Source organism: Dendrobates tinctorius, unplaced genomic scaffold, assembly GCF_039654945.1.
Source record: "Dendrobates tinctorius isolate UK_male_01 unplaced genomic scaffold, ASM3965494v1 ptg000020l, whole genome shotgun sequence".
NCBI lineage: Eukaryota > Metazoa > Chordata > Amphibia > Anura > Dendrobatidae > Dendrobates > Dendrobates tinctorius.
In genome coordinates this window covers 20,162,189-20,187,771 of record NW_027361688.1, presented here as the reverse complement: position 1 = coordinate 20,187,771, position 25,583 = coordinate 20,162,189, and the positions used below count along the sequence as shown (strand labels likewise).

Below are 25,583 nucleotides of genomic sequence, written 5' to 3'. Positions count from 1 at the left end.
ATGGGATTCCGCAATGCTGTGCTAATGCGGCGGTTTTTACCGCGGCGGAATCGCTTCGCGGTAAAAACCGCAGCATGCTCATTAATTTTGCAGAATCGCGGTGATCCCACACCCATAGGAATGCATTGTTCCGCTTACTTCCCGCATGTGGCTGTGCACACCATGCGGAAAGTAAGCAGAACAATTGCGGATGGTACCCACGGTCCGGAGGAGAGGAGACTGTCCTCCGGGCTTTGGGTACCATATCCCTGTAAAAAAAAGAATTTAAAATAAAAAATATTGTTATTCTCACCCTCCGACGTCCCGCGCAGCCTTCCCACCTCTCTCCACGCTCTCGTTCCCAGTAATCCTTTGCGAAAATGCCCGCGATGGCGTCCGTTCTCGCGGGATCGCGAAGTCTCGCAGTCATTCGCGCAACGTCATTGCGAATTACCGCGAGACGTCGCGATCCCGCGAGAACGTACGTCATCGCGGGCATTTTCGCAAAGGATTACTGGAAACGGCTGCGCGGGATGTCGGAACGTAAGAATAACACCATTTTTTTTTTGCATTCTATCTTTTACTACTGATGCTGCATAGGCGGCCTGAGTAGTAAAAAGTTGGTCACGCTCGTCAAACACCATGTTTGACGAGTGTGACCAACCTGTCAATCAGTTCTCCAAGCGATGCTTCAGATCGCTTGGAAAACGCTAGCATTTTGAAAGCTAATTACGCTTGCAAAATGCTAGTTTTTCCGCGGGAAAATCGCGGGAATTTAAAATGCGATTTTCCCGCGGAATGGAATTCTCGCGGTAATTTCCGCTAGAGTTCTGCTACGTGTGAACTTAGCCTAAATGTATGCAGGTGGGGAGAGTTATTAAACTGATCTGTTGTCCAGGACAGCAAAGATGGTTTTCTTAAATTGCCTCAAAGTTTTTAGGCATCTTTTTTTTTTTCCTGGTGTATTTCCCTTATGCTTTCCTATAGTATTAGAAGAGTCAGGAAAACCCATTCAATATTTGTTGTTGTTGTTGTTGTTATTATTGTTATTATTATTATTAGCATTTTATTGTTAGTATTGTCTTATTAATTAATAAAACAATAATACTAATAATATTTTTCTTGTTAATGTAGTATTATAAAGTATATTAATGTTATTACTAAATAATTATGAAATCATATTAAGTAACATGTTATTATTTTATAATATATTTAATAATATTTTTTTATTTTAGTAAATGTATATTTTTCATTTATTCACTTCTTCATTTTAATTATTTTTTTTGTTTTTGTACATGCTTTTTGGGTATTTTCAAGTCCTTGAGAGAGAGAGAAAAAATAAAAAAAAAAATAACCTGTCCAGTATGCTCAATAATTGGCTTCAAAATGGACTTTCTCGGTTTCTTCATTGGAGGACCCAGGAACCATGACCGCATGCTTCCCGTGTACCCCAATAAAGGCAGAGAAAGCTCTTTTTACAGCGAGTCCCAAACATCATGCTTATTTCAAAGTGTGTGGAAGTTAAAATACTCTACAAAGTGTTTTGGTTTTTAATATAAAGTCATGAAGCGCTGCTGGGTGGTCTGAGGATCTCAGGTGGTGAGGAGACCTGTACTACTGGTCATTGGCTAGAAACTAACCCATCAGATGATGAGTAGTTGCTTAAAAGTCATGTGATTGGCTTAAAAGCTGAAGACTGTGTGACTCCTCGCTACCTGGGACTTTTTTTTATTTTTTTATCACAATATAGAAACCTTTTAAGGCTTTAATGAGGAAATGTGAACCCAAATATAGAGGAGACGAACATCCCTTAAGGAATATTACGTTGATGTCCCCTTTAAAGAAATTCGCCAGGAACTGAAGGCCCTCACCTTCCTTAAAGGGGTTGTTCAGATTTTGGACAAAAGTCTACACTGACCTTGACTGCTAATCCCCCGGTGTGGCCGTGTGTCCGCAGGAGTGCGGGTTGCATGCTGTTTTTGTTTTTTGTTTTTTTCCTAACGATTTCCTTTTTCTTTACCAGATTAAAAAAATAATGAAGGCAAACGAAAAGGTGACAAGCGATGCAGATCCGATGTGGTATTTAAAGTAAGTGAACCCCATGACTGTGTCCTGGCAGTGATGCAGATGATGGCCGCTAGCACCTGGATATGTTTGACGCTGGGGCGAGGCTCATAGAGAATTGTTTGTTGTAGGAGAGATTTAAAGGGCTATTCCAGTTATCACCTGTCTGTGGGATCTGCCTGCATAGACCCCCACCTATTGCCAGAACAGGACACTTTTGCACCCTATGAGATGGATCAGTAGTGCACATGCTCAACCACCTCTACGTTAATTCGCTGGAGAAACTCGGACCCCAACCATTCTGAAAGTCATCACTGATCCTGTGACTTCTTGTACCTGGAATACCCCTTTAACCTAGCCATACACTTTATAGACTGTCTGAATAGACTGCTTCTCCCCCGACTCTGTCATCAATGGATCCTGACCACAAAAAGTCTCCTAAAGGTCATGAACAACACTGGCACTGTAAAGCGCAGCAGATTTACACCCCCCTGGGAACCTAGCCTTAAAGGGAGATTTACTTTTAACAAGCTTTGCATAAATTGATAGTGCAGGCGAAGATAAGAAACTTTCTAATATATATAATAAGAAAATTCTGCTTTTTTCCCCACTTACGAACCACTTCTTTCCCTCCTGGCTTGCATCCTGAACTCATCACTCTGGGAAAAAGAAAACAGCTAAAGACGGGCTGTCAGCACATTGGTTACACCTCCTATTGTGCTCTAAGAAGAGGGGAGGAGGAGTAAGGAGTAGAGTGTCAAAACAAGACTAGTGAGACACAGAAATATCGTGCTGAGCTTTCTGACAAGTCTTTTACCTCGCTCTGGAGCTGTGATCACATCTACACTGCTCAGTACTGATGTATAATGTTCGCTATACCTCTTCTTTTTCTACCTGTGTGCTAACTAAGGAATAATGAACAGGAATATCTCTCTCTGTGCTTTGTATGGTAGACAACTTATCAGTTAGTCTGTTCCAAGCAGCTCAGTCGATTGCGAATTAGGAGCTGGAAGGGAAAACTGATGAAAATGCAGAATACAAGTCATATAATGGCTAGAAAGTGTTATTCTTCATATAGACACATCAGCTCATCCTCAAAAGTTATATAAAAGTATAGTTCTGCTTTAAGATTTATTCTACAGGTCAATTGGCTGCTGCCGCTTTGTTTGTTTTTTTTTCCCCATATTGACATCTGGATGGTAAAACTGAGGATAATCTGTTCGTAAATCCAGGTGGAAAATCCACAGCTTATTTATGTGAATGTGTGTTATGCTGTTTTGTTTTTTACTTTATTGTGAATTTTTTTAATTTTTTTTTTTTTCTGCTAATAGGACTTTTGACCTTTTATTACTGTTTTTCAGGTACCTCAATATATATGTAGGTGTCCCAGATGTTGAAGAGAGTTTCAATGTGACCAGACCAGTATCTCCACACGAGGTATATACAGGTTTTGGTTTAGGTAACCACTTCTAGGATATCCAGCGGTCCCAAGTGTAGACTTTTAAAGGGGTTGTCCTGGTTTTCGGCAAAAGTCAAAGACAACATGACAGCGGACTTAGTCCTCCAGCTTGGACAATCCCTTTAAGGTTTCATACTGAACATGGGAACCTCAGTAGATAATTAAATTTTTTTCTTTCCCAGTGTCGCCTTCGGGATATGACCTACTCTGCACCAATCACGGTTGATATTGAATACACGAGAGGGAGCCAGCGTATCATCCGCAACGCCTTACCTATTGGCAGGTACTGAAGTGCTGTGGGGACCTTCAGTAAAAGGTGGAGACGCAGTGTTAGAAGGCTCGCATTGGTGCTGACCGTGATCTGGAGACATCACTCTGTAGTGCGACCGGTTCCCTTTAAGAGAAAAGGATAAAAATCTGCCAAACCCCCCCAAACATTTCTCTTCCGTTTAATCCTGTGCCATTGTGGTGGTCTGTACCCATCTTTGTGTTTATTCGTGCATTGGTGATGTGTTGTACGTCCATGCGCCGATCACTTGCCTCCGCCATGATGGTAGCATTTTGCAACACGTGGCCACTGCATGGAAAAAAATTAGCTTTTCCAATATTTTGCTCTTTTCTATTTGCAGGATGCCGATCATGCTGCGTAGTTCCAACTGTGTCCTTATGGGCAAAACGCCGGCTGAATTTGCAAAGTTAAATGAGTGTCCGCTGGATCCAGGTATGTAGAAAAAAATACAGCTTATGAATATCACGGTATATATGACGTGCTCTATTCTACACAATTGTATCCCCTATATCATTTGGGGGGGGGGGTCTCGGCCACCAATACCTGGTATCAAAGACCCCAGTAAAGCATACAGACCCAGTGTCCTTATTGACTCCTCCGTGCAGACTCTAGGCTTTTTGAAGGGGTTTAAACTTCAGTAAATGGCACAGACACCCCCCCCCCCCCCCCCCATGAACAAGGTGAGCTGCCTAAATCAGCAATGAATGGCTGGATGGATGTCTTTTTATACTGCTTTACTTAAAGGGGTTGTCCATTGCTTAGACAACCCCATGTAGAATAACGGCCTGCACTCCCATCTGGTCCCCGTGCCATTCCAGCGACTCATTGGCGGGCTGTACTGGATGTTTTTATTCATCATCGGTGGCTATTAAAGTTGGTGCAAATTGATTCCCAGGACATCGGACACATCATTAATCAGGGCTCCCTGTTTGGCAGCCATAGATTACTGTCGTAATCGATATGCAAAAAATTCTATTGGTCACCATTATACTTTACGTGGCATAGGACTGTGGCGTACGTTAGGACAGAGTTTTTTTTTCTTATCTTCCTTTGGTTTTTGCAGGTGGCTATTTCATTGTTAAAGGAGTGGAAAAGGTCATCTTGATTCAGGAACAGCTTTCGAAAAACAGAATTATTGTGGAGGCCGACAGGAAGGGGGCTGTAGGGGCCTCGGTTACAAGGTGAGTTTCAGGAAATCACATGAGGAAATGATGGCTGCTTCCAGATGATGGGAGACACAGCTATGCACTGGCAGCATATGTACCCTATGAGTATCATGCATGTGTCCTAATGTCTTTCTCAGGATCTGTGCATGTTTCTTGTTCGGCCTCAGCAACATACACTTCAGCCTGATATTGGGTTGGAGATCTAGGTGCAGCCCGAGCCGGAGTGCGCTTCCCCCGCAGGAAGAACCGGGGTGTGCGTTAAACCAGAAACGCGTTGGTCTGTAATGTGAACCATACCTATTGTAAGGGTAATTATCGATTTTTGTAATGCCATTTACATCTTGGATTTGCCTCTCTTACTCTATATTTTCGGGAAGAGGACAGTCTGCTGGAACCTTGGCGAACCCTTTATGTAACTTTTTTGGTTTCAAACTTTGAGGTTGTTTCTCCTTTGAACCGTCAAGTGAACACTGGCTGGGTGTTTCCTGAACCTAGGCGTACATGAGGTTGTTGGGTTTAGGGCTGGAGACCCCACAGCTGTTCCTGACCCTATAGTCCATATTTGGTTGGAGAGCAGAAGTGTCGACCCGGCCAGCACTGTCTCCCGCATTACATTTCTGCCTTTGGCACAAAAGGGACAGAGTATGGATTAATGTGAGTCACAATTTTTTTTTTTTCTTGCAATTTCTAAACTTTGAAGATTAATCTCAATGACTCTGTGTCATAGGAAATCTATATCTGGCCAAAATGTCCTCTGTAAGCAGAAAAATGATCCGGACCTGGGAATATTCACAACCTGAAAGGTTGTTAGTCTTTGTATTGATCTCAGTGCAAGGACACATTATTTGTTTTTGTTTTTTTTATTATTGCACAAAGTACATATAATCCATTTCCTCTAAATCATTAATCTTTAACATGTGGATTTCCAGCTGCTGTGAAACTATAACTCCTAGTATGCTCTGATCTCTGGGGAGTTGGTAGTATCGTGGCAGTTGGAGATGTCACAGCACTAAATACAGGATTATGCATCTCTCCAAAATGTGCAGACGTCACGCTCTGAGTAGGGTAGGGTGATATACGGACCAGCCGAGGGTCTCCTGATCATAAATCAACAGCCTCCTATATGTCTAAGAGACTGTTGAGTTCAGGTCTTAAGACCCCGGTCGGTCTGTACTTGGAGCGTGTTTCTTGGACGTCTGAATTCAACCTTAGACAGAGTGGTCCGATAACCATGGTGGGATGACCATGAACGTCCAGCTGCTGAGCGCTCTATTGTGACGGCTCTTCTGTTTGTTTGTTTTTTTTTTAATTGAATATTTACCCCATAAAATAACAACTCTGGCGCATATTTTATAACAGCCCTGTATTGTGCCATTCCATTTTTATCCATCCTGGAAGTGTGTGAATAAATTAGCAACTGATTACCGTTCTTGTCAATGGTTGGACATTGACAAGAACGGTAATCATGATTGTACGTTGCTGACTCCAATGGTAGCACCTAGTAATAAAGTTTTTAAAAAAATAATTTCCAGGAGTAGTAGTAAAGGAACAGAGCAATTACAGAAATCTTTGTTAGGCTCACTAGGTAAGGTGAATCCTCCAATCCCAAGGTCCAGGTGGGCAAACTGGCCACGGGCGTAATGCGGCAGGTGGGTGTTGCACGCGGAAACAGGTAGCAGAGTTATTGGAAGCTGCAGGCAGACAGGAGATGATGAGGAGATAAAGAACTGGCATCTGGGATGCTGGAAACCGCAGGTAGGTTGGAGACATCCTGAAAACCATGGACAAGCAGCTGGGATGCTACTAGAAATCGCAGGCATGAGACACCCAGAAGACCACGGATAGGAAGCTGGGATGCTGGAAACGCTAGGCAGGCAGGAGATGTTCAGGAAACAAAGAACTTGCAGCTGAGATGCTGGAAACAGCAGGTAGGCAGGAGACATTCTGAAGACCATGGACAGGCAGCTGGGATGCTACTAGAAACCGAAGACTGGAGACATCCTGAAAACCATGGACAAGCATCTAGAATGCTACTAGAAACCGCAGGCATGAGACATCCAGAAGACCACCGATAAGAAGCTGGGATGCTGGAAACCCAAGGCAGGAGATTTTCAGGCAACAAAGAACTGTCAGCTGAGATGCTGGAAACTGCAGGTAGGCAGGAGATGTCCTGAAGACCATGGAGAGGCAGCTGGGATGCTAGAAACCACAGGCAGGAGACATCCGGAAAACCAGTTAAGATGCTGGAAACCCTAGGCAAGTAGGAGATGTTAAGGAGGCAAAGAACTGGCAGCTGGGATGCTAGAAACAGCAGGTAGCAGATATCAAGAAGACCACGGATAGGCAGCTGGGATGCTGGAAACCCTAGGCAAGCAGGAGATACTCAGGAGATAAAGTACTGGCAGTGGGGATGCCGGAAACCACAGGTAGGAGACATCCAGAAGACCACTGATAGGCAGCTGGAAAGCTTTAAACCGCAGGTAGGCAGGAGAAGTTTAGAAGACCACATACAGCCAGCAGAGCACGTTAGGGTGTACCGACAAACTGAGTCCTAGTAGTGCTGAAGTCTAAGACACCGGTGTGTTTCTTGGTAGGCCTTAGAGACCCAAGCCGATGATCACGCTGGACCATCTGCAAAGCTAGACATGGAGCACCACAGAGTTTAGCGAACCACGGTGAGAGCAGCAGAGCACGGATCCTGGACAGGTGCATAACAAGCTTGTTGCTTTATGGGAACTAATTGACAGGAGCCATATAAAAAAAAACCACTCCTGACACTTCATTCACAGCCTTCTTCGTTAACCCTAGTATATGTGTGATCTGAGGGTGCAACTTCACACCAGCCGTGGTGGAGAAAGAGGCCACGTTGCATTCCTCTCCACTGCTGGTAAATTTGCTGCTTTTAAGGTGCTTGCCTATTGAGGAAATCTCGAGATTTCAGAATTTACTCTGCATTTTTTTTCCTTTTCGATAGTCTTTATTGTATTTGTTCTCTGTCTTGTGCAGCTCTACCCACGAGAAGAAAAGCAGAACCAACCTGGTGATGAAACAGGGCCGATTCTACCTGAAGCACAATACGTTGTCCGAAGATATCCCCATCGCCATAATATTCAAGGTAGGTCCGGCAGTCGCTGCAGCTAGTCAAAGTACAATAGCTTTACCTTTATGTATGGCACCGTCCTCTTCGGTGGCGCTGTAAAATGTGGTACAAAACGCTGATCAGGATGTCGCTTTCATTCTGTAGTTCCTCCTTGCTTTACATTGCAGCTCTGCTTGTTGAATTCAGAGTTATCTTTAAATTTAATGACATGTGACATGCGTATAATATAAACGTCATACAGTAGGTCAGTGCAGGTGTATTGAGCTGGCATCGGCTGTTTTATGCAGCCAGCAGCAACCAGAGTTCGCTCCGATCACTGCTGTTTAATCGTTTTAGATGCCGCCGTCAATTACTGACAGCAGAATTTACACGGTTCGTTCAGAAGACTCCCCACAGCTGCTTGTGGGTGGGCTTCATAGATTAATTCTAATGTTTAAGTTGCACCCCACTTTAACTACCCCTATTTAACAAAAAAAAAAGAATAAATAAGCATACGTATCGCCTTTAATTTAGGTGGTAAACCTCTTTTTATTTGGAAATTGTGAATTGTTTTTTTTCAGGTTCCAATATTGGCCACAGGAGGGCGCCATTGACTACTTTTCGTCTTTTTTCGGCCTCTGTCATGCACGGACTTGTCTTAAAGAGTTTCCATCATTACAATGATCTCAGCAGGGTCTTCTGTCTATTTTTCATGATATTACACTCCATATAATGCTTTTCCTCCTAAAGACCCTACACTATCTTAACATACATCCACTGCTGGAGATGGTTAAGGCCAAATTTGCGATCTGGGGTAAACTTCCGCTGTCTGTAGCCGGACGTATTAATTTAATTAAAATATTACTCCCCAAGCTTAGCGATTTTCTCCAACATAGTGCTGTAGTGGTTCCCAGATCCTTTTTCGCTAATCTGAATTCCCTGATCACATCTTTCATATGGGGGAAAACCAGGCCCAAACTTAAATTATCCACTCTACAGAGACCCAAGAGGGGAGGGGGGCAGCGTTACCCGATTTTCTTTCTGTATTATTTGGCTGGGCAGGCCAAAGCCATAAATACATGGATGCCTGGATGTCCGGCGGTCACCTTCCTAATTCTGAAGATCATTTGCTTCATGCCGCACAAGTTAGTTGCCCGCTTGGATTTTTGGAAATGAGAAAAATTAAATGTCCCACGGTTGTTGCCCCTGCTTCGTCTGGCATGGTCGGTGTGGAAGCAGATTAAAAGGGTGGTTGGATCTGAGGATATTATGGCTGAGATGCCTCTATGGAATAATGGTTACCTTCCAGCGTTACTTGAACACCCATCCGCCGAGTTCTGGGCTCAGTATAGTGTCTTCACGATAGGTGATCTGTATGATCATGGAACTCTGATTTTCCCTTCCCCATGACAGCACCGCACATAAGAGATGGTATCCGCCCCCAGGAACAGGAAACCTGTAGCGGAGATAAAAGAAGGGGGCGCCCCTCTCCTCAGTTTGGTTTCCTGTCCCTGTAGGTGCCTGTGGCAGGTCTCATACCTCCAGGGGGATCCCCCTCTGATGAAGTCTGGTCTGGAGGCCAAGGTCCGTATGGGGGGGGAAAGGCAGCTGGGCGCGGTGGCTCACGCCTGTAATCCCAGCCAAGGGGGGGGGCTGTCAGTGCCGCGCGCATTCCCCCTGCTGGACTCCCCGGTGGCCGCTCCTGGCTGGAGGCTGGGCCGGGAGAAGGCGTGCCCATCACAACGCTGGCGCCGACTGAATAGGGGACGGCTTCCGGTGGCACTGGAAGTGACGTCACACGCCGGGGGTAGCCGGTGTACTGGACACTTCCGGGAGGGAGTTGATCCAGGAGCGCGCACACCGCTCCCCCGTTATAATGAAACAAGGCGCAGGCGGCGGCAACTGGTAAAGCATGGCGGGCCCCGCAACTGAAGTGCGAACAACAGAGGAAGACCCGGAGGCTACCGTAGTACCCAGGGGGTATGGGTGAGTGCCTTTGTAAGGCAAAAATGTGAGTAATGATGCTCTCTGTCATGTGTTCCCTAGCATGAATGCTCTCATCAGGTGTCAGCTGCTAAGCAGCTTGAAGCTGGGCGGCTGCTAAGCAGCTTGAGACGGGGCCCGGACCAGAATGGGAGACTAGCTGGAAATTGACAGGTCACGGGCCATGTTTAAAAAAAAAAAACAAAAAAAAAAAAAAAAACAAAGCAGCACACTGCGCTCTGCTCTGCCAAACCTACCTCAACCCCACCCCCTACAGAGATTCAAATGGGAGGACTCAGAGGAACAGCTGGGAGAGTAGCCCTCTGATGACTCAGACCTGGACTCCTCAGACGAGGAAGAAGGTCACCTTTATTTATGTCCAAAGATATCGGCAAGCTGTCAGGTTTACCATGGGGATTGAAACGCCTAGGGAGCCGCAGACAGTACAGGATTTCATGTTTAGTAATTTAGAAAGGAAGGAACGCAAGGTTCCCTTCCCACGGTCAGGATGGCCGAGCGTTGTAAGGCGCTGCATTCAGGTCGCAGTCTCCCCTGGAGGCATGGGTTCAGATCCCACTTCTGCCACAAACACTTAAAAGTAAATACCCGTTTGATAAAGAAGTATGTGAAAATGTGGGGAAAAAAAAAAAAAAGATTCCCACCACCCACCTTCTCTAGGCTCCAAATTTCGGTGGGGGGAAAGGCTTCGACACCAGGGGCGGCATTACCTGCCTCAAATTGAATAACCAAGCCATTATCGGGAGGTCTGCATAGCCCCCCGCCGTAGTGAATAAAAAATGACACACCTGTTCCTCACGCCAAAGCCAGACAGTCCATTGAGAACAATATTCAACATGAGAGCATTGATCCGTTAACTTTAAAATCGGCGCGCACCCTAAAAGTGGTAAGGTTACTCGGCCAGGGCTGCTACAGGACAGTAGTGCATCTAACCAATCCTAACTACAATGTGCCAATATGGGCCACCGGCCATTCTAGGCTGAGCGTGAGTGCATTTGTCAGGTGGCAGCCGCTAAGCAGCTTGAGCCTGGGCTGGTACCCGAATTGGAGACCAGCCAGCGCTCACAGGTCCGGGGTCATGCATTTAAAGGAGAACATCTACAATACCTAAGGGGGAGTGGAGATTGCTCAGGTCCCCACTCACCTTCAGTATCAATGCCTTCCCTTCGGGGTGTCATGGGCCCCTCGCATAGTCACAAAGATCTTCTCAGAGATGACGTTCCGTGTGAGAAAAGAAAACATACTGCTACTACCCTATTTGGACGATGTCCTCGTCGTGGGAACAACAAGAGAATTGTGGAGAGGCAGTCACAAAAGTATTGGAGAAATTAACCAGGTTAGGCTGGATGGTAAACCTAAGAGAAAAAAAAAATCCAGGTTGGTCCGGACCAGACAAGAATTCCTCTGAATTCAGTTAGATTCAATCAAACAACAATGTGTCCTCCCAGAGAGGAAGAGTCGGACCGTTCATCAAAAGTACAACAAATACAACCTGGTCAGGCCATATCGGTAAGAGGGGCGATGTCACTTCTAGGTCCCTTAAACAGCGATAATCCCGACGGTCCGGTGATCGCTAAGCCACACACACAAAAAAAAAAAAAATTAAATTACAGTGGCAGATCTTGACCCTTGCAATGCAATTTGAATCGGGAGATAGTTTTGTCGCCACAAGTTCACAACTCGTTAAAATGGGGCCTGAGCGCCAAAAACTTAAGTAGGGCAGTACCCTGGTCTGTTCAGAATCCGGTGGTGCTAACCACAGACACAAGTCCGATAGGTTGGGGAGCACACCTAGCGGACCGGATTCTACAGGGCCAATGGGAACCCTCAATAAGAACAGCATCCTCCAGTTTAAAAGAACTGGCAGCTGTAAAGTGGGCATTTCTTCGGGTAAGAGAAGAAATCCAAGGCAAACATGTTGCAATTTTATCGGACAATAGTATAGCCATAGCCTACATAATAATAATCTTTATATATAGATTATTACATAATAGATTACATAAACCGACAAGGGGGTACATGGCCAACATTACTTATGGCAGAAGCAAAAAAAAAAAAAAATTTTCATGTTGGCAGAAAACAATCTTCTGTCCCTGACGGGGACACATTTGAAAGGGACAGTCAATCATCTGGCCGACTTCTTAGGCCGGCATGTGTTACACCAGGGGGAGTGGGCCCTAAATCTGGAGACATTTGGAAGAGTCCATGCCGTATGTGGCACACCAGAAGTGAGTCTATTTTCCACAAGAAAGAATCGGAAAATAAACAGGTTCTACTCTCTAAACCCAAGAGAACACCCAGAAGGGGTGGATGCACTGCTACACTGCTGGGAATTTCGCCTAGCTTGTGCATTTCCTCCTATTCCGTTAATTCCAATATTCCGGGAAAAGATTCGAGAAGACAAGGCACGAGTAATCCTTATCGTGCCTTCTGGCCAAAAAGAGCATAGTTCACATGACTCAGACGCATGTCTATCTCGAACCCATGGATCCTCCTGGATATCCCAAATCTAGTCACCAGGGCCCAGTACTACATCCTCAATTGCACAGACTCCATCTCACCGCATGGAACTTGAGAGGGGACTCCTTTTAACAAAGAGATTCTCAGGCCCTTGGTGACCACCCTGCTTGTTAGCGGGAAAAACGTAACCTCAGTCAAGTACCAAAAAATTTGGGAAAGGTTCCTGGAGTTCTCAGGCTGACAGTTATCCAAACGAGCCAGGAAGTTCCAATAAAAGAGATTCTGGAATTCCTCCAAAAAGGGCTAGAAAGAGGGCTGTCCACGAGCACCCTAAAAGTGCAAGTATCTGCCCTGGGTGCGTTATTGAACAAAAAACTTGCCAATCACCCTTGGGTCTATAGGTTCATTCGAACCTCCTTCACAACCAGACCCTCAAAATTACTCACTAAGGTAGCTCCCTGGGATCTAAACTTAGTATTAAATGCCCCATCATCTCCTTTCAAGCCTATTACTTCCACTTCGGTAAAGGCATTAATGTTGAAAACGGTACTCCTGGTGCCCTGACTTCAGCTCGACGTATCTGCAAGCTATCTCTGTAAATCCCCCATATGCTACCTTTCGGGATGACAGAGTAATCATAAAAACTGACCCAGCCTTCCTCCCGAAGGTCAATTCCAAAATTCACAGGGACCAGGAAATAATTTTGCCCTCGTTTTATGCCTACCCAAAACCCCAGGGAGAGCAAACCTTTCATTTCTTGGATGTCAGGCATTGCCTACTCCAATATATAGAGGTTGCAAAATTATGGCGACAGTCTTTGGCCCTTTTTGTCTCCTTCCAGGGGACAAACTGGGAAAGAAGGAGAAGGGGAGAAGAAAAAAAAACCAAAAACTCAAAATCAACCATTGCACGATGGATACGTATGGCTATTTCACGGTCTTACTCTTCCTCAGGTCGGACTCCCCCACTGGATGTAACAGCTCACTCCACAAGAGCCATAGCCACGTCCTGGGCTGAAAGGGCAAATGCATCTGTAGAACGGATTTCTAAGGCAGCAGTATGGTCGTCACCATCCACTTTCTTCCAACACTGTAGGCTAGACCTAGGGCTCTCAAATCTGGCCTTTGGGGAGAAGTGTTATCTGCTGTTGTCCCACCCTAGGAGTCTCTGCTATCTTTCCTCTCATGTGCGGTGCTGTCATGGGGAAGGGAAAAAATGATAATTACTTACCGGTAATTTGATTTTCCAGAGCCATGACAGCACCGCATTGTTCCCGCCGTATCTTGGTGATGGTTGTGTGGTGCACAAATATATGTATATATTGGGAAAACATATATAGAAATATATAATAGATAATACATCAAAAGAAGGTGGTAAGAGTGACGTAAACAATACATGTCAACTAATAAGGCGGTTACCTTGCATACTCTGAAACAAACTGAGGAGAGAGGTGCCGCCCCCTTCCTTTATCTCTGCTACAGGTTTCCTGTTCCTGGGGGCGGATACCATCTCTCATGTGCGGTGCTGTCATGGCTCTGGAAAATCAAATTACCGGTAAGTAATTATCATTTATCTTTTGAACAACTGTAAGTTAATCGCAGTGTCCCGAGATCCCAGTTCTTTTGTTATTTACAACTAAGGTCAGCTTTTCAATCACATATAAGATGTGTAGGTATAGATACCCATATTTCGTCTGTACCCTTGATAGGGATACTTAAGTCACAGGGCCGCCAGGGTCTCCTCTCTATATACATATATGTTGTCAGTGGGGACAGGATCCATCATAGACTCCGTTACAAAAAAAAAATGGGAGTGGCTCATCCCGGATACACAGGGAGAGGAGTGGGAGGAAATCCTGGAGTCACCAATCTGGGTATCTCCATCTGTCAACAACAGGATGATACAATTGTATATTATTAATCAATCATATTTGACTCCAACTTGACTCTTTAAGATGGGCCGTTACCCGTCATTGGAATGTTTGAGATGCCACTCAATAGATGCAGACTTTATTCATATGATCTGGTGCTGTCCTGTTGTTGCGCAATATTGGAAAGAGGTGACATCATTATTAACATCCTTGGTACAAATTCTTGTTCCCCTTGAACCACTGGTCTGAATGTTTGGGGTTTGGGATGAGGAGACATGGGAGGGTCAATATGTTGGGATTTTTGTACGGGAGACGCTGTTGATGGCACGAAAGGTCCTGGCATTGGGGTGGATGGGAGGTTCATCTAACTGTCTCGGGTCCTGGATTAATTTAGTGAATTCGATCATCCCATATGAACGCACACTATATCAAAACCGAGGGTGCCCGGGTAAATTTGTAAAGATTTGGGAGAGGTGGAACTCCTCTCACCTCACTTTGTAGAGTGGAGATGTCACATAATAAATGATTGATTGTGTGGAAGTAGGCTGCGGAATAGTTTAGGCTTATGTTTTTGTAGGAGCAGGTACGGTTTAGAAGCTAGGTAGATTTCATCACTCAAGTAATAACACAAGACCATTGTGATTTAATCGAGATTATACTTTGATTTAATCTGTATACAACTGGTACGCACACTTTGCCTTATATTTCAATGTCGTATGAACATATGTATATTTTATATTATGTTTAGCATTATATACCAGTATGTATATTGTACGCCTGTTTATGGCTTAATAAACGAATTAAAAAAAAAAAAAAAAAAAGACCCTACACTATGGATCTAGGGTTAGTAGGGTCCAATTACTGGGGGGGGGGGGGGGGTGCCACAATCGATTCCTTGAACGGAGATGCATGATCCCAGCAGGAAGGTGGGATCTGTGGAGCTTGCTACCATCAGACCCTCGATAGTCATTGTCGACTTGTCCCACTGATCTTTCCCATTACTGCCTCTTTAAATATGAGTGGAGTCATTAATTAAGATTGTAGGGTAGAAGGATCACCCCGATTTCTGAATAAGGGGGCTGTTGGCTCCGGGTTCACAAAAGGAATTTGCATGGAGTGCAGAAATAAACTTTATAGTCTGGGTACAAACACTACAAAGCTCAAGGCTGAGGGATGACGCCATAATGGCTCTGTGTCTGTAGGGAGTGTCCAAAATTATTTATTTATTTTTTCGTATTTTATTCATGTTCAATTTTTTTTTTTTTTTTTTTTTTTTTTAATTTTTGTAACTGGGTTCATTTAAACATTTGCATTGTTTGCTTTCTGTAGTCTTCATGTTGCACAGTGTACTGCTGTCTGCAGAGTGAGTTAACTGAGTATCTATCAGTGAGCTCCATAAGGGAATGGGGGCCAAGCAAATCTTTGTGTTATTCTACAGCGGGACAAAGTGGGTGGGGGGGATCTGGAGTTTCAGGAGCTGATCCATGTGCTGGCTGTGTTATACCAGCCTGTAACTGTAGTGATCAGAGCCAGCTCTCATCCCTGCCATTTAACCCCTTAGATGCTGCTGTTTACTGCCACAGTTTCTGTTTTATGGTCATAAAAAAAATCCTTGTACAGTTATAAAATAATGACTCTTCATTTTTGGGAGAAAAAATAGAAAATTTTTCTTTGTATACACAATTCAATATATCTCAATTTTCCGAAATCTGTAACGTTGATGCCGCTGTGTGAGGGCTCATTTTTTGCGAGGTGAGCTGACTTTTTTTTTTTATTGCTTCCAAATTGGGGTACATACAAAGTTTTGATTACTTTTTTTAAGCATTTTATTTATTTTTATTTTTTAGGGAGGTGTGGTGACAAAAAAAACCCCTCAGCTCTGTAGTTTTTTTTTTTTTTTTTCCCCCTATTATTTTTTTTGTTTTAAAGGGGGCAAAGCAGAGTTTTTTTTAGTGTGTGTATGTAAATGTGTAAAAAAAAAAATATATATATATATATATATATATATATATATATATATATATATATATATATATACATATATATATACATATACACAGTGCCTACAAGTAGTATTCAACCCCCTGTAGATTTAGCAGGTTTACACATTTGGAATTAACTTGGCATTGTGACATTTGGACTGTAGATCAGCCTGGAAGTGTGAAATGCACTGCAGCAAAAAAGAATGTTATTTCTTTGTTTAATTTTTTTTTAAATTGTGAAAAGTTTATTCAGAGGGTCATTTATTATTCAACCCCTCAAACCACCAGAATTCTGTTTGGTTCCCCTAAAGAATTAAGAAGTATTTCAGGCACAAAGAACAATGAGCTTCACATGTTTGGATTAATTATCTTTTTCATGCCTTTTCTGACTATTTAAGACCCTCCCCAAACTTGTGAACAGCACTCATACATGGTCAACATGGGAAAGAAAAGGAGCATTCCAAGGCCATCAGAGACAAGATCGTGGAGGGTCACAAGGCTGGCAAGGGGTACAAAACCCTTTCCAAGGAGTTGGGCCTACCTGTCTCCACTGTTGGGAGCATCATCCGGAAGTGGAAGGCTTATGGAACTACTGTTAGCCTTCCACGGCCTGGACAGCCTTTGAAAGTTTCCTCCCGTGCCGAGGCCAGGCTTGTCCGAAGAGTCAAGGCTAACCCAAGGACAACAAGGAAGGAGCTCCGGGAAGATCTCATGGCAGCGGGGACATTGGTTTCAGTCAATACCATAAGTAACGTACTCCACCGCAATGGTCTCTGTTCCAGACGAGCCCGTAAGGTACCTTTACTTTCAAAGCGTCATGTCAAGGCTCGTCTACAGTTTGCTCATGATCACTTGGAGGACTCTGAGACAGACTGGTTCAAGGTTCTCTGGTCTGATGAGACCAAGATCGAGATCTTTGGTGCCAACCACACACGTGACTTTTGGAGACTGGATGGCACTGCATACTACCCCAAGAATACCATCCCTACAGTCAAGCATGGTGGTGGCAGCATCATGCTGTGGGGCTGTTTCTCAGCCAAGGGGCCTGGCTATCTGGTCCGCATCCATGGGAAGATGGATAGCACGGCCTACCTGGAGATTTTGGCCAAGAACCTCCGCTCCTCCATCAAGGATCTTAAGATGGGTCGTCATTTCATCTTCCAACAAGACAACGACCCAAAGCACACAGCCAAGGAAACCAAGGCCTGGTTCAAGAGGCAAAAAATCAAGGTGTTGGAGTGGCCTAGTCAGTCTCCTGACCTTAACCCAATTGAAAACTTGTGGAAGGAGCTCAAGATTAAAGTCCACATGAGACACCCAAAGAACCTAGATAACTTGGAGAAGATCTGCAAGGAGGAGTGGGCCAAGATAACTCCAGAGACCTGTGCCGGCCTGATCAGGTCTTATAAAAGACGATTATTAGCTGTAATTGCAAACAAGGGTTATTCCACAAAATATTAAACCTAGGGGTTGAATAATAATTGACCCACACTTGTATGTTTAAAATTTATTAAAATTTAACTGAGCAACATAACTTTTTGGTTTGTAAGATTTATGCATCTGTTAATAAATCCTGCTCTTGTGTGAAGTTTGAAGGCTCTAACTTATTTGCATCTTATCAAACCTGCTAAATCTGCAGGGGGTTGAATACTACTTGTAGGCACTGTATATATATATATATATATATATATATATATATATATATATATATATATATATTCACACTATCATTCCAAAGTTTAGGGTCACTTGGACATTTCCTTATTTTTGAAAGAAAAGCACGTTTTTTTCCAATGAAGCTAGCATTAAATGATTCAGAAATACACTCTATACATTGTTAATGACTATTCTATTTGCAAACATCTGGTTTATAATGCAATATCTTCATAGGTGTGTAGAGGCCCATTTCCAACAACCATCACTCCAGTGTTCTTATGGTACTTTGTGTTTGCTAACTGTGTAAGAAGGCTAATGGATGGTGGAAATACTCTTGGAAACGCTTGTGCAAGTATGTTAGCACAGCTGAAAACAGTTTGGCTGATTAGAGAAACTATAAACCTGACCTTCCTTTGAGCTAGTTGAGAATCTGGAGAATTACATTTGTTGGTTCCATTAAACTCTCAAAATAGCCAGAAGAAAGAACATTCATGTGAAACTCGACAGTCTATTCTTGTTCTTAGAAATGAAGGCTATTCCATGCGAGAAATTGCCAAGAAACTGTAGATTTCCTACAACGATGTATACTACTCCCTTCAGAGGAGAACACAAACAGGCTCTAACCAGAGTAGAAAGAGAAGTGGGAGGCCCGGCTGCACAGCTGAGCAACAAGACAAGTACATTAGAGTCTGTAGTTTGAGAAATCGACGCCTCACAGGTCCTCAACTGGCAGCTTCATTAAATAGTACACGCAAAACGCCAGTGTCAACGTCTACAGTCAAGAGGTGTATCCGGGATGCTGGCCCTCAGGGCACAGTGGCAAAGAAAAAGCCCTATTTGATACTGGCTAACAAAAGGAAAAGATTAATATGGGCAAAAGATCACAGACATTGGACAGAGGAAGATTGGAAAAAAGTGTTATGGACAGACAAATCCAAGTTTGTGGTGTTTGGATCACACAGAAGAACATTTCTGAGACACAGAACAACTGAAGAGATGCTGGAAAGAGTGCCTGACACCATCAGTCAAGCATGGTGGAGGTAATGTGATGGTCTGGGGTTGCTTTGGTGCCGGTAAAGTGGGAGATTTGTACAGGGTAAAAGGGATTTTGAATAAGGAAGGCTATCACTCCATTTTGCAACGCCATGCCATACCCTGTGGACAGCGCTTGATTGGAGCCAACTTCATCCTACAACAGGACAATGACCCAAAGCACACCTCCAAATTATGCAAGAACTATTTAGGGAAGAAGCATGGAGCTGGTATTCTATCTGTACTGGAGTGGCCAGCGCAGTCACCAGATCGCAACCCCATTGAGCTGTTGAGGGATCAGCTTGACCGTATGGTACTAAAAAGTGCCCATCAAGCCAAACCAACTTGTGGGAGGGGCTTCTGGAAGCATGGGGTGAAATTTCTCCAGATTACGCCGCAAATTAACTGCTAGAATGCCAAAGGTCTGCAATGCTGTAATTGCTGCAAAGGGAGCATTCTGTGATGAAAGCAAAGTTTGATGGAGAAAATTATTATTTCAAAGGAAAATCTTTTTTTCGAACCTCGTCAATGTCCGGACTAGATTTTAAATTCACTTGGCAACTCATTTGATTAATAAAATTATGAGTTTTCGTGGAAAACACTAAATTGTCTGGGTGAACCTAAAATTTTGAACGGTAGTATGTATGATATGTATTTAATGTGTGCATATGTATTTGCATGTGTGTTTCTCTCTATTTATCTATGCAAATGTTGCTGTCATAAATAGACTTGCAGCATGTAAATCGTTAACAGCCAGCTAAATAATACATCTCCTGCGTGTAGAGGGGGCTCCGCTTCTGAGCCCCCTTCACACTTGTGGCCCTAACGCGTGAATGGGTTAATGGGGTGCGAGCTTACCATACCGCATTTCCAGATGATATTTCATACCAATGTGTTCTGATATCCTAGAATACTGGACACCATGCAGGTCATTAATCATCCAGACAATTACTTTTTTACTAAACCAATTTGTACTTTAATCCGGATCTTTAGGCTCATCATTATTGGCCCTGATTTCCACAGAATACTTCAGATACCTCCTTTATCATCTTGTAATTTAGTCGCTTTGCACTACAGAATCATCCTGTGCTAGTAATGTCGAGGATCTAATAAATAGGAGCTAGAATGAACAAGTGGAGCTGCAGTGAAAAGCATGGTGGAATTACTAAACGAAAATATTTGCACTTTAATAAAATTAATCAACGAGTTACACCTGTTATGTGTTTCGGCACAGAAATGTCGATCAAAAAAACTGATGGGTGACTGAGGCCTTAGGATGCAGCTTTTTATTTGGAACATATCCACTAGGGGGCGCTGCAAACAATCATTTCTACACGGGGCTGATCTATTGGGATACAAGTAGATTGGAGAGATTATGGGTGAGGGTTGTTTAGCTTTCTGTAGTAGAAAAATTGCAAAGTTCGGCACAGATCGTTTGTGATTAGACTTTTAAGGCGGTGTTCAAACGTGTTTTTTTTTTTTTTTCTGCAGGCAAAACTTGCTGTCTTGGAAGCAGGTTTTGGTGTGTTTTTTTTTGGTGCAGATTACATGTCTTTTGTCAGCAGGACGTGTTTAATAAAGTTAGTTTTATTCACCAAAAAAATGCTGAAAGTATTGACACACCCTGCAGATTTAGATCTGCACCGCATCTGCAAGTCAAAAATAAGCTAACGTGTGCATGAGACCTGAGGGCTCTCATTCACTTTGCTGGAGACAAGAAATATCTGCACAGAAGGGGGAAAAAAAGTGACAAATCTGCAATGTGTGCACTGGCCCTAAGGAAACCTCTTTCCATTAATACTGTCAGAACAGAACTTCCCAGCTGGACCCAGTACAAAGTAACATTATGTATAAGGCTATGTGCACACGCTGCGGATTCTGCTGCGGTTCCGCAGCGTTTTTGGCCCTACGGAACTGCAGCAGTTCCGCAGATATGGTACAGTACCATGTAACCCTATGGGTTTTAAAACCCGCTGTGCTCACGCTGCGGTTTTTTTCCGCGCGGTTTTGCTGCGGTTTATAAACCGCAGCATGTCAATTGTTTCTGCGGATTCCGCTGCGGTTTCACACCTTTAACATAGCAGAGGTGTGAAACCGCAGGGGAAAACCGCAGGTCACTTTACCTGCGATTCCGTGCGTGTGAATCCGCAGCGTGTGCACATAGCCTGAGGGAGTGCACAAAAAACACAGAAAACCCCAAATCATAAGAGTTTACTTGTCCATTAATGGATACGTTGGGGTTAGCATACAGTATGGCCCACGTGTTTTCTCTGTGATGAGGGTTCAGACAAAAGATCTTGTATTCTCTCTTGAGAATACTGGGGAATAGAAATACGCTGTTGTAAATAGAGAAACATTGTAGATGAGTATAATCTGCCTGGGTGGCAGGCCTGTGGCTCAATTGCTTTAGCTCCTGCCTGCAATTCTAGAGGTTGTGGGTTCTTGTCCTGGTGAGACTCACAAAAAAGAGAATTATATTTTTGCAGTATTGTTGTTTTTTTTTTTTAAGTAATTTTATAAAGAAAAATCTGGCTTTCTTTACCTCTAGAATACTACTATGCACGTTGGAGTGTGGTATTAGAAGTCAGGACAAATAATTCACGAGGCGGGACTGAGTCCTCGTATTGGGATAGTCCCAGTGACTCTGGAATGGGAGCTATGGACCAAGCGATATATTCAGTGAGCCGGCTTCTGAGCTCTCTGCTGTCTGGAGCCCGTCCTTATTAGTGTCGCTGTTCTGGGTCTGCTGCTTCATGGGAACCCAACTTCCTGGATCGCTCCGGCCGATCAGCTGATCAGCGCCGCAGCTGCATGTGTCCCGGCTGTGTCACAGCACATGCATGGAGAGCCCACCAAACCTACTGATACAAAGACTGATGTAAAATACTGTCCAAATGCTGAATGTGGCCCCAGGCGTGAAATGACCAAAGCTGGTGTCTTTTGAGAGTAGAAGTGTATTATGGGCTACTTCAGTCTAAAATGTGACCAGATGCAATAAATGGGTTCTATGGGCAAAGGAAAGACCATCAATATCAGATGTGGTGGGGCTCTCAAACACTTCACCACACTTATCATTTTCTTCCAGCTCCGGTGAGGGGGTGCCTGATGTCGGACCCTCACAGATTTTATATCGATGACCTATCCTAAGGATGGCTCATCAATATCATATGCTCAGACAACCACTGGATAAGGCCTGGATAGAAATGACAGGCCTACTACAGGAGGCTGTCAGTGACATGATGGATAGTGGACACCACAATTTACATGGGGAGTGTGTGGGGCCTCTGGCTTGGGGTTACGAAGTCTCTTCAACGGCCGTATTGAATCTGTGATGTGTGATCCTGATGTTACCATGAGTCAGGCTAAAAAGTGATAAAGGAAATGAGTTCAAGTGTATTTAATCTTCTCTCAGCCTGCACTATTCACAGCTGCAGCTTGTACTGAGCAGTGTGAGATCTCAACAGCAGGATGGTGGGACACTGAGGAGCTGTCAGGCTGTATAGGTTGAGATTCAGCAGCTGCGTGTGAGAGAGAGACACACTGAGGAACTGTCAATCAAGTTAGGTGTGTGGAGATTCAGCAGCAGGGAGGAAGGACACTGAGGAGCTGTCTGTCAGTCTTTGTAGGTGGAGATTCAGCAGCTGCATGTGGGAGGGACACTGAGGAGCTGTCAGTTACGCTAGGTGGGTGGAGATCCAACAGCAGGGAGGAGGTACCCAGACCAGCTGTCAGTCAGGATTGCTGGGCTGAGATTTATTTTAAACTTTCAAATAGGACTGTTCAGCCATTTTGACATGGATTATCAAAGTAATTACACCAGCCTCATCAGATCTAAGAGATCTGTGGTATAATGTATGCAACTTTTATTGTGAAATCTGTTACAAATGTGGTTTCTAGTTCTTATAACTGAGTATAATGATTTCCTTAGCATGTCACAGTACACGTGTGGCTGCGTCTCCATTTGGGGATGTGATTGGCACTTTCCGGATCTGTAGAGATTCTTCTGACCAGCTCATCTCATGTATAAATTATTTTTTGGCACATCCTTGAAACATCTGATTATAAAATGGTCTTTAAGAACCATTTTCTTTGTGTTTGCAATTACATCTCTGGGAACAGTATCGGCATGAGATGCTCCTGAGGCTGCCGGGTATTAGGTCCTGAGAGTGTTTGCCAGCTGTACGTGCGCTCAGAGAGGCTTTACATCATGTGCTGTGGTCCTATCCTCTGATGATCAGTCCCTGCTACACACTGCAGAGGCCGCGGGCGCCGCTCTTGATCCTTTATAAATGTTTTTTTGATCACGGCTGCTCCCGATTATGTTTGCTACACATGGGGAGAAGGCAGCTTATTTCTTTTCTTGTTTTTTTTTTTTTTTCGTTTATTACTATAGACATTCCCTTTTAAACCTTTTTGTGCGTTGTATACTGTCATTTTAAAAGGGACATTCCACCTTTTTATAAGTAGGAAAAACACTTCTTGGTTAATGGTGTCCCAAAGGTGACATGAATGTGTTCTTATTGGGGAAGGAACTGATATTGATTGCTTATCCTAAAAATAGTCCGATTATAATGGCCGCCGTCTGGGTCCCGCCCCGGCCGCCGTCTGGGTCCCGCCCCGGCCGCCGTCTGGGTCCCGCCCCGGCCGCCGTCTGGGTCCCGCCCCGGCCGCCGTCTGGGTCCCGCCCCGGCCGCCGTCTGGGTCCCGCCCCGGCCGCAGTCTGGGTCCCGCCCCGGCCGCCGTCTGGGTCCCGGCCCGGCCGCCGTCTGACTCTGGAACCCACCCTGACTAGAGTGAGATCTATTTTCCCAGAGGTGGAAAATTCTCCATTTTGTCATCTGTGTGCGGTCCAACTTTCTTCACAGACCCGTAGACTTGTATGGGGCTATTTATTTCTTAGGACCACTCGGTCCGAGGAAAAGAATTGAACATTTGCTCGGCCACATTGAATAACATTGATCAGAGTGTGATGGAAACTGCGGTCGTCTGCACGAGCCCTAAGGATAGATCATCAATATTTTATGCCTGGGTAACCCCTTTGAGGATAGACCATTAATTTCACAGGCTTCATGACCTGCTAGGCCTCATTTATCAAAGCTGTTTCACTGTGCGTTGCTCCTAGCAACCAATCAGAGCTTGTGTGTCATTTCCCAAACTGCTTTGAAAAAATGAAAGCTGAGTTCTGATTGGTTGCCGGGAGAAGCAAACAGTTTGGCTAAATTAGGCCCACTGAATTTTAGACCCAAGCAACCAGACTGTGGGTAACAGAGTTTGCCAGGGACACCAGTAAATTTGCCACCTGTTAATACTACACTTGCTCGTAATGCGGAGTTTGAATGGAAGGAGGGGAGGCATGGTTTTGACATTGTGTTGTGTAGGTTTGTTGAGGATGAAGGTGGGAGGGAGCACCCAAAATGGCCCCTCCAATAGAATCACGTCATCGGCCACATCATTCGCTTCTGTATCCCACCATTGTAGCCTAATATTCGGTGCAATCTCCTCCCCCAACAACAGGCAAAATCCCAAAGATGTGCGCCAGGTTCTCGTGAATAACAAAAAAAAAATTTTTTTTTTGTTGTTGTTTGTTTTTACTATCACACTTATGTTCACATGCCGTAATATTTAACCTCCCGCTCTAAAACTGATAGTAAATCGCTTTTAATGGCTTCCACTATTGTGCAGCCAACTCTGCCAGATGGCCGGGGTCTTACAAGAGTCAAACAAGTGCCGGAAAGTAATTCCATCAAGCGGCGAGGCATTAACATAAGTAAATGTCACTAAATGATCACCCCCCCCCCCCCCCAAAAAAAAAAACGTAAATTTTCTTTTCCTAATCCGATAGGCGATGGGTGTCGAAAGTGACCAAGAAATTGTCCAAATGATCGGAACGGAGGAGCACGTGATGGCGGCTTTTGGGCCAAGCTTGGAGGAGTGCCAAAAAGCTCAAATCTTCACCCAGCTGCAGGTGGGATTTTTTTTTTTTTTTTTTTATGCATGTTATGTTTGTTTTTTTCTTTCTTTCTTTTTATTTTTTATTTTCTTAATTTTTACTTCTTTATTTTACTTTATGCTGTTGATATGCAGCCCGCAATACAAAGCCTAACAAGGTAGAGAAGCTCAATTACAAGGCTTTTACGTTGGGCTTAACACTAAATAAAGTTTTATTGTTTTTATTTTTTTACGCTTTTGATGTGACCCAGTTGAATAGACTTAAAATACTACATGGGTTTCCAATTGCAGCATTTTTTTTTAATCATTTTAGATGCAGACATTTGTGTTTTGAGACTTTTTGACTTTGACATTGTAATCATTCAATCTATCTGCAATTCGTCTTTTGACCAAGTTTTCAATTTTTATAATTTTGTCCCCCCTCCCACCCCAGTTTTCTGGACTATTGAAATGTCCTATATGATGATTTATTTTGGTCTGTAAAAAAAGAATAAAAAGGATCGCTAGTAGGCTGGCAAACAGGCAGATCTACGCAAAGATGCGGCGATCCGTATAACGACCTCGGCGGTCGTTGGGACCTTGTCACACAGCAGCTAT

The 25,583-nt window shown here is 43.9% G+C and overlaps 1 protein-coding gene across 1 annotated transcript in view; it reads left to right on the top strand.

Moving 5' to 3' along the window:
* POLR3B (RNA polymerase III subunit B) overlaps positions 1 to 25,583 on the top strand; it is a 165,510-nt gene that overhangs the window by 5,798 nt on the left and 134,129 nt on the right. The window contains exons 4-10 of the mRNA XM_073567837.1: positions 2,003 to 2,067; positions 3,405 to 3,480; positions 3,685 to 3,785; positions 4,132 to 4,223; positions 4,855 to 4,972; positions 7,964 to 8,072; positions 24,880 to 25,002. Coding sequence (XP_073423938.1) covers positions 2,003 to 2,067; positions 3,405 to 3,480; positions 3,685 to 3,785; positions 4,132 to 4,223; positions 4,855 to 4,972; positions 7,964 to 8,072; positions 24,880 to 25,002 — 684 coding nt within the window. The remainder of the gene's footprint in view (positions 1 to 2,002; positions 2,068 to 3,404; positions 3,481 to 3,684; positions 3,786 to 4,131; positions 4,224 to 4,854; positions 4,973 to 7,963; positions 8,073 to 24,879; positions 25,003 to 25,583) is intronic.